The sequence below is a fragment of the Rhopilema esculentum genome, chromosome 20 (genome assembly GCF_057945365.1).
Source record: "Rhopilema esculentum isolate cy_ngs chromosome 20, ASM5794536v1, whole genome shotgun sequence".
NCBI lineage: Eukaryota > Metazoa > Cnidaria > Scyphozoa > Rhizostomeae > Rhizostomatidae > Rhopilema > Rhopilema esculentum.
Genome location: NC_142834.1, coordinates 10,531,000 through 10,540,832, shown reverse-complemented (window position 1 = coordinate 10,540,832; position 9,833 = coordinate 10,531,000). Strand labels below are relative to the sequence as shown.

The 9,833-nt window shown below is 35.2% G+C and overlaps 1 protein-coding gene across 1 annotated transcript; it reads right to left on the bottom strand.

Annotated features, from left to right (window-relative positions):
* Window positions 1-2,533: 2,533 nt before the first annotated feature.
* Window positions 2,534-7,829, bottom strand: LOC135687497 (uncharacterized). The gene is made up of 3 exons (XM_065204069.2): window positions 7,290-7,829; window positions 5,900-5,995; window positions 2,534-4,930 (listed from the first exon to the last, which is right to left on the bottom strand). Exons 1-3 carry the CDS (start codon window positions 7,582-7,584, stop codon window positions 4,830-4,832), a joined length of 492 nt encoding a protein of 163 aa, XP_065060141.2. The 5' UTR covers window positions 7,585-7,829; the 3' UTR covers window positions 2,534-4,829.
* Window positions 7,830-9,833: the final 2,004 nt, after the last annotated feature.

Sequence of the window (9,833 nt, the reverse complement as noted above, 5' to 3'; positions counted from 1 at the left end):
AGAATTTACAGTAGCAGTGGGGGCTTATTCGGGGGAGGGAGGCTTATTGTCAATTCGTAGTTCTAGAGTGAGGGCTTATTCAAGGGGGGCTTTTTGGAGAGGGGGGCCAATTCGAGGATCTACAGTAGCAGTGGGAGCTTATTCGAGGGAGGGAGGCTTATTGACAATTCGTTGTTCTAGAGTGAGGGCTTATTCGAGGTAGGCTCTTTCGAGAGGGGGGGGGGCAATTCGAGGATTTACGGTAAATGAACTTAGAAAATCGATAAAATCTTAGTTAAAAGGGGACGAAATGTCTATTAATTTCGTCCCAATTTAAAAGGGGACGAAATGTCTCGGGACGAAAAGGGGACGAAATTCTTATAGGCAGTATACCAAACTGTTCGTTTTCAAATTCATCAGATAAAGCCAACAGCTATAATAACTTATAACCAAAATTATCAGACTGTGCCTTTATTTTACTGTACCTTATGACGATGATTCTGACGGTCTATCAAGTAATACTCGACATTATCCACGTTACCAACAGCTTTCTGCAGCCAGTGTGATAGTTTTCCTAGGCAAAGATAGCAAAGGTGGATTTTTACATGGTCAATAGTAATAGCTTGAAAATAGGGTTAGTTCTATTAACCCTATAAAGGGTGATTCTCCACTATCGGTTAGCACGTGTCTTAATAAACTTGGCTTCCCATTAGCCTGGTTTAAACTTCCATTCAGAACAAAACTTATCTCAACTATAATTCTATTGAAAAAGTAAAAAGCATAAAACATAGCAGATGAACAAACAGTGCAATCTAAAGAAAAACCTAAGGGATTGGCCTTAATCCCTGATAGAAGAGATAACATAGGGATTGTTGTATGATTTCAAACCTTTCTTGCTCTTGCTACAACGAAATCTCAATTGAAATCCGCCAATTAACATCAATAGTTCAATACTAAATTTCATCAAAACGGACACGCTGCACCAAATAGATTTTCACTATTCAAATAATTTGAAAAACTTTACATCTAGCAATCAGAATGGAACCCTTAAACGTCAATAAAAAAACTAGTTGATTCGATCTTGGAAGAAGCTCGTTTAAACGAGGGGCTAGATGTCCCAAAAAATTGAAGATCAAGAGAAATCAGTCAAGTTTATCTCTATCTTCAAAAGAAACCAGGAAAAGGCCTTTGGTAAAATTCAAGATAATGTCGGCAGTGCAATTATTGATAGTGTTACAGCAAAGATGATTAGGTGATTCACGTAAATTGGCAAGATATGGGAGGGTTTCAGTATTCTTTGATTATACACATGGTTGAAGGAAGATGACCTAGGAAAAAAGAGCAAAATTCTGCGCAGCAAAAAAGGATGACATATCTCCTAATATCACCAGGTAGTCACTTTTTCTAAGGAGCATCAACCATTGCAGCTGTTGAAAAAGCTTAAGCATTTGAATTTGCAACACTTATTTCCCAATGTTTTCATGGCATTAAGGTTGTTTCTGACCTTGCTTGCTAGTGTTGCATCAGCTGAAATATCATTCAAATTGTCCAAAGAAACTGAAATTTCAAAAAATTATAGCTCAATAGTTGACCCTTTTACAGATGTGAAGACTTGGAAATTGTTTTGTTAACTAACTAGAAAATTACCTAAAGTTACTAGCTCTGTTTGACAAACATACTAGGGTTTTAATACTGTTGCTGCTTCTACCTCATTTTATTTAAAGGTTTTTTTTCTATTATTGACAAGTTTTGATAACAGAGACGCTGAATTGCTAATTATTAATTGTTTATCAACTGCACTGCTTACAAAGTTATCATCTATGGGCCCCTAAAGTAATGGGCCCCCGGGTCAGTGACCACCTTGACCCCCCTCTCCTCAGCACTGATTGTTGTGCTTTTTGGTATCACCGTTGAATTTCTTATTAAACATGCTTCGAAGCTCTCGATATGAAACTCTCGACCTTCCAAAGCTCTCGAAGGATGCTCTAAAGGACATTTTATTTAGAGGTGTTAAATAGAGCGCCTAGAATTTCTAAGGGGCTCTTTTTATAGAGCATCTTTATTTTCCTTAGAGCAAGGCCTGCCAGAGCCTGAATTTCGATAAATGTTGTCTGATTGGGGGGGGGGGGGGGGGGGGACTGCAGCCCTCCCAAGTCCTCCTATGCTTTTAAGTGATAAACATTTCTGTTTATGACTTTTTTGGAAAATGTTAAAACATATGACTTAACCCTATCCAATGCACTTCATAATTCTTACGTAAAAAAGTAGGTAGACCATGTTTTGACAAAAGTAGGGGCATTAATCATTTATGAGTACAAAGTTGCAATTTATGATATCATTTTCGTGGGTGGTTCACTTGTTGTACAGAAACACTCAACTTTTATGTCCAAGGAATAACCTTAACATTGACAAGGAATAGAAAATGAGAACTTTTTCATTTTCTGCACCCCTGAGAGTTGATAAAATCAAAACAAATTAATCAATCCGAAACGGACAAAAAGTTGACTGATACTTTAATAGGAAAGTGACTGATACAAAAACAATTTGCAAAATATTCTATAAAAATCACATCTATTGATATGAATTGATCACAAAAATTTACCCAAAATTTAACACAGTGAAAATATATATACAACTTTTTAATGTGCCTGAATACGAAATATTCTTATTAAATACAGACATAAACAAATACAACACTACTTAAAATGGGCTCCTGACATGCTCTCTTTTACTTATAGGAAAAAGCTTTCTAAATTTTCTTTTTGGCAATCTTTGGCAAAAGGTCACATCTAGATGCATGAAAACTTTAAAAAAGGAAAATTTAGTGGAATATTTGGAGGAGAGTTTATTTACTGGATCATCTAGTCCATTTATTTATTTAAGGATATATTATATTTTACAATGAACAAAATTTATATTCCAATAACTGGATGATAGCAAGGTACAAACCCAGGATGAATGAATCCAGTCCCTACAATCCCAGGTAAAATTTTGCTTGGGGCTGTAAGGCAAAATTATGGATTAAGGAAAGGGGTACTGAAAAGATTTCAAAGTGAAAGTAAGTGAAAGAAAAAAGGGAAATGCAATTCAATGTATTAGCTTAACTGTATTCTAGGACATTTCCAGAGGGGTTGGGTTGCCTAAGCCCCATCAATCTCAGTGTTCTTCATGTCTACTAATGTTTACTTCAACAAATTGACCAATGAATGGAGGGAAGGCAAGACAAGAGATGGCATTTGACGATGAATATAGGGGAGTTTGATAGAAGAATGAATTGGCCAAAGAGTGGAGGGAGAGTTGAAAAATCATGTCATGGCTTACACACAACACCATTTACATAAATCTAAATGCATTATAAAGAATGTCATATTTCAAGTCCCTATACTTGCCTCAAGAGAATAACATCTTAGCCCTACAGGCGCGCAACTACGGGGGGGGGGGGGGGGGTCCTGGGGGTCCAGACCCCTGCCCTTTTTCTCGGGAAAAGTGCCTTTTCTTGGAAAATTGCTTGAATATTTTGATTATTACGCTAAAATGGTTGGTCATACAGTAAATGACACACTCCGGAGATGTAATGGACCTCGCAGGAATACAGATAAATTATTTAGTCAAACTTTCACGTACTTGTTGGGTCGAACGTCATCATGTTGCAGTAATAGAGTATATCTTCAAGCCCCAACTCTACAGCGTGTTTTATGATGCGCCACGCACTGGCTTTGAAGAAGAATGGTTCTGGGACTCAAAAACCAAAATAAAGGCACAAGATTTTGAACGGGATAGAGTCTCTACGACCTCTGGTAAGAAGTTACAAGAAAGAAACCAAGACATTTTTCAAGCCTGTCACATAGTTGACAGGGTCATAGAAGACCTTTGCATGAAACGAGCGAATGCAGAGAAATATTCGCGGACTGGTATTAGCAAGCAGTAAAGATGGCACAAAAAGAAACCAGCTAAGGGCAAGGCTCGTGGAACTGTTCAACCTCCTCCCACAATAGTGCGAAGCAAAGAATTCAATAATAATATTTCAAAGAGCAAAATGCTTCGGACATGGAAGATGATGGGCTGCTATTCAAAAGTGAGCTGGCGCTGGGAAAAGGAGATGACAGCAGGGTCGCCGAGAGGGGGAAAAAGGGGCAAACTGCCCTAGGGCCTCGAGGTCTAGGGAGCCTCACAAAGCAATGAATTCCGTTTTTAAATGGAATTTATTAAAAGTAACAAAATTACAATTAAAAAGTAAAACATCTTAAACGAATTAGTGAATTTAAGCTATTTGCAAGGGTGTGGTGGCAAAATTTTTGCTCGCTTCGCTCCCAAGAGGCATTGTTTTTTCCATTTCCCCCCTCCCTCGGGCCTCCTAAACTTCTCGGCGGCACTGTACGGCAGAAAGAAAGAAGTCATATGCATAGTTAAAATTAAAAGGAAAAAATAAATCACACCTCACCACAAAATAAACCGTACACCACAACTTTTCTCTATTGATCAGTTTCCCTTGTCTGGCGTACAATATTTACAGATTTACTAACTGCTCATATTTTCGCCGTACCTAAACAAATGCCCCGGTGGACCTTTAATGAAGTTTAATTAGTGCCCTTTTTGTGTCTTGGACCCCTGCCCTCTGAAATTTCTGGTTGCGCGCCTGCCCTAACACCTAAAATCAAACACTGGAAACTGCTTCATTTTTTCACTAACAACAGTAATAAAAATTGGTCTATTCCTAAAGAGATAATGGCTAGGTTGAAAACAACCCAGTTATCATAGTCACAGACTATGCAAACAGAAGTTGGCAAATCACTTTTAGTTCTTCTTAACTCAATTCATTTTGGTCCTCTTTTCTTCATCTGGTGGATCTTTTAAACTGCCACAATAGGTGTTGCATCATGGGGACTCAAATCCTCTTCTGGTTTTCCTATTTTTACTTTTTTGTTTTTGCAACAGCAATATGCAAGCAAGCCTACAGCAAAAAAAATTAATGAGTTTAATGCAGCCATCATTGAATAACTGCAAACAGGTCTGACATCTTAGTTTATCTAATATGCTTCTAGGGACTTTACAAATTACATCTTGGCTGGGTCCAAGATTGAGTCCATACCCAATTGCTTTCATTTTGTTACAATTCAGTTCTTAAGATTCCACTTACTTGACTTTTCACATTGATTTACATCTACAGTCAGGATTTATTAATCATGCCTGTGATTATTTTCAGAAAAAAATAATATTCAATACCATAAGCCCAGGGACGTATTTATCAGAGAGGATGTTTGTGGGGGTGTGACACCCACAATATTTTTGTGGTCTTTGCTAAATTTTGCTTGAATTCAGATAATTTTAAAAATTGGCATTACCATAATGTGTCAATTGGAAAGTGACATAAACTTTATGCTTAATAACGTAATTATTTTGAAGATAAACATAGCATAGAATGCTTATCATTATCAGGGGTTCCAAAACCAAGACGGTTTGGGGGTACTTTGTATGCCAGAAATGGTAAATTTGTTTCATTTAAAAAAGTTTTACATTTCAATTGTCTACTCTATTACACACCACATGTCTTAAAGCCATATATTTGCTTGGATTAGCAATAGAAATTCAGCTAAAAAGAAAAATACTAAAAGTTCAATAACACTCGCAGTATTATTGTTAGAAAGACTTGAATTAAATTTTCGAGAAAGCTCTAGTTGTTTGTGCAAATTCACCATCAGATCACAACAAAAGAAAGTTGGAAACGTTCAGTCTAATGAAAAGAAATGATCCTGAATCCCTACGTTTAGATAATACATGTATGATATTGCTGTTTGATGAACAATTTTCTACAAAATTTCTAGGTGCTGACTTTCTACCTTTCAATACTTTTTGCAGCTCTGTTGTTATGATTTGATAATGTTAAGGGTAAAATAAATGTTAAGGCTAAATTTCTACTCACCGATCAGGATCAGTAATATTACACACATAAAAAATATTGCTACATCTCTCCAGGCTGGTGATACTAATCTTGAATTAATCTTCAATGACTTCCTACCTGCAATTAAATGTTGAAATATGACACAACTGCAAAATATGAAATCTTAAATTTGCATAAACAAAACAAAACAAAACATATGATATTGTAGTTAATTTTCAGTATTTATATTACTTTTGCTAAGATGAACAAGTTGAATAATATTTTAAATAAAAAAGAAAAATAAAACCACAAGATACATGAAAATACCCTTCAGATTGTTGGTACCACAAGAGGAAGGTCACCCCCTGGAATTTTTTTAGAGAGCAATAGACTGCATACTATGCTAACTTTGGCAATGTTTTTTTTCCAATTCAAATTCTTAAGAAATATTTTTTTATGAAAAACTGAGCTGGGGATCACATGTAATGGCTGTTTATACATTTCCACATTTGACACCAAAGAGATTATAAAATTGAAATTTTGGAAAATTTTCAAACCCCAGTAAGGCTCCTACACTGAAAAAAATTACATGAAATATTCATACATACACACACAAACACACCTATGATTTAATTGTTTAGGCAGGAGTGGGACAGGTTTTGATGAACTGTTGTGCAATTCAGCCACACATGCTTCAAATTGGTTGGGGTCTAGCTATTGAGGAGATCTGGATAGGCCTACAGCGTACAATGTAGGAAATTGGGTTATATTTCAACCATCTTTTGTAAGATTCAATTGTTTTATCACATACTGCTACAAAACGTTCTACAGATCATGTCAGATTTGTAGAAAAAATTGAGTATTCAAGAGTATTTTCTTGATGCCATTATCTCCTTCGTGTGACGTCGAGCTATTTAGCAAATCTTTGACGTCATTACATCATCAGCTGATCTTTGACGTCTTACATTGAAAGGGGAATACCCGAGGAACTTCCTGCGTCGCGAATGTGTGGCCTAAATGTACCGCATGAAGCGAATTTGTCACAAGTGTTTTGCGGCATTTATTTACTTGTTATTGCTCAAAATAATCATCAATGATATACAGTGGTTATTCTTTATTAATTTCTATATTCATTTGGTAGAATGACAATTTCCGTTGAATATTTGAAGACAAAACTTCGGTAAGTGACTAAAAAAAACACACCACCTTTTGCTTCTTCAAATTTCGATCAAGAACAAGAACAAAATTATTAGTTCCCATCCATTTAATTCTCTATTTATATGCAAATATTCTAAAACTTTATTGCCCTGGACAACATATGTACTATGGTTATATTTTATCTAGATTTCTTTCGGCTGCTTAGGCCATTAATTTATTGTCATTGTAAAGCAAAACATTGAAATAAATGCTGCAAATAAATAATTTCACTTACCATTAGATGAAATGTTCGCATATTTTACAATATATAGAGCTCCTGACATGGGCTTCTTTGTTGAACTGCTTTTTTTAGGACAACATTTCTTCAGGCACTGAAGACGTTCCGATCCAAACAGGACGACTTTGCAGTTACTACCTCCATCTTCATTGTAGCAAGGTAGCTGAGTGCCAGATTGCGGGTCTATGAAGCCTTGCAACCTCACTTCTCTAATGCAACTTATTTCTATCTCTTCACTGTGTAAGCAGTGAATAACAAGCACTACCAATAAAAAAGACAAAGGACACCTCATCTTGCTACCAGCAATCGTGACAACCAGCAACTGAAGGGTGCTATAAGATACTTCTTCTTCTTTAAATTCAGTGTTTTCTCTGTTACTTATGCAACAAGACGGTGTGTCTACGTTTAAAAGCAAGTTTACATAGACGTCTTCACTGCACCCGTGTAAAACTCAAATAAAAGCAGTCTCTTGATAAAAAGTCGCTAGAATGTTTCTACAAGGGACTTCCCCTTCGCTTATCTTCATGAAACGTTACATCCTGTATTTTTATGGTAATTAGTCTCAGCCGCGCAAAGTCTCAGTCTCATTTTGCGGGGCTGAGACTAATTACCATAAAAATACAGGATGTAACGTTCGGTTATATTTCAGAAAAAAACATTAGTGGCATCATTAGTGTTGATAAAAACATTCTAACAAATATAAACATTTTTCCTAATTCCTAAAAATAAGAACGAGGGGCACCAAACCAGATGCGAATACTTTCCGTAAACCAAAATCTGCTCAAACTTTGAAAACTTTGTGCATGGTAATGAATTAGATAATCCTGTCCCATGTGCATTTTACTCCCAAAATCTTTAACAACGATAAAATATCCTTCACATGTTTGCTGTCATTAGGCATATTTTTCGTGTTTGGATACTTGCATTCAAATTTGGTGCTAGAGACAAACATTTAAGGTACCAGCAATTATATTCAACCAATTTGCTGATAAAGGGTGATTCACAAAAAAAATCAAATGCAATGGCATGAATTTAAGCAATGTGCTCCACATAGTAAGGTACTTTCAGCAATGTGCCCCTCGTAAAAAACTTAATCCCCAAATATTGCCTATTGTTAGATATTTCTTCCTTTCATATTCACAAATTCACTTTTTTCAGAGTTTTTTTCATTACTGCCCCACAGTTTTGATTTTTCAATGTTAACATGAAATGGGAAAGGTTCTAATAACTTTTGTAGTGCAGCAAACATAATCAATTTTCTTAACAACAAATAGGAAACCAAATAAGATGGTAAAGAGAAATAAATGCAACACAGTGTAGCAATAAAACATGAACATATGAACATCAACAGAATACATACTTTGACTCAAAACAAAACAAGATTATGCAATTTTGAAAAGTTAAGGTATTATCAGGATAAAATATTAGAACTATTATTTTATATTGGTATAATTCAGTAAAATCTGATTTTAAAATTTTCAGGAATAAAATACTTCAAAGATGAAAATAAAAAAGACTCTAGAATTGAAAACTTTCAACCTGGGCTAGTCAAAACAATTTATGCCCCCATGTGCTGTGCTTGCCTTTGCATTTTTCCCACAATGTACAAAAAATGAGTATATTATATTTTGAAGTTACGCTAGATATAGCTCTTTTGAATTAATATAACTGCTAAAAGAAAAAAGTTAGTTACTCTCACATTTTAAAACAACCATTTGTTTCAAACTGATTTAACTCTGAAGCTTTGTTTATAAATTACTTTTTTTACCATAATTTGATACATTTTCCATCCCACTGGCAAATATTTGCAGTTCTATTTCACTTGATAGAATCTAGAATTTTTTAATATAGCTCAATATTAAGTTTTATAATATAATAATTTTTTTGAGAGCAGTCAGTAAGTAGCATACTAGTTTTAGTAAGATAGACATTTTAGATACTAATTAAAAATATGTAATTATCAATTTACATTGATACGAAAAATTACAAAATTTTAAAGCAAAAAAACAAGTTTTGATTCTGAATTTGTTATTCTTTTGATAACTAAAGATGCATCCTCTATGTTCTTTATTTTGGCCTTTGCACTTGAATAAATTGGAACATAATGGTGTTTGATACCATGCTTTGCACTTCCTTTGATGTAAATATCTGCCATCTTTAAAAGAGCTTTCTCACATTGAATTGCATATGGAAAACACCACAGTCTACCTTTGCACGCTTAGAAAGTACGCTCAAACTTTGCTTTCCACCCATCTGATGCTTCTCCACAACACTCAGACTCAGCCACTGCTTCTGTGCCTGTTTTTGCATACAAAATGTCAAAGAGTGCACAAAATTCCATTCCAACTGATCTTCTAGATCTTCCACTAGATCTTCCTGAAGAGCAACACAAAAAACATTGTTGTGGTTGGTGCGTAAAAGAAAGGTTTCTGACAGAGTAAAGACTTCTGGCTTTGTATGTAGGAAGCTTACATTTTTGTTCAACTGCTGTACATGACTTTTCCTTCACAGGTTTGATCAACTTGAAAAATTGTGAGAAAA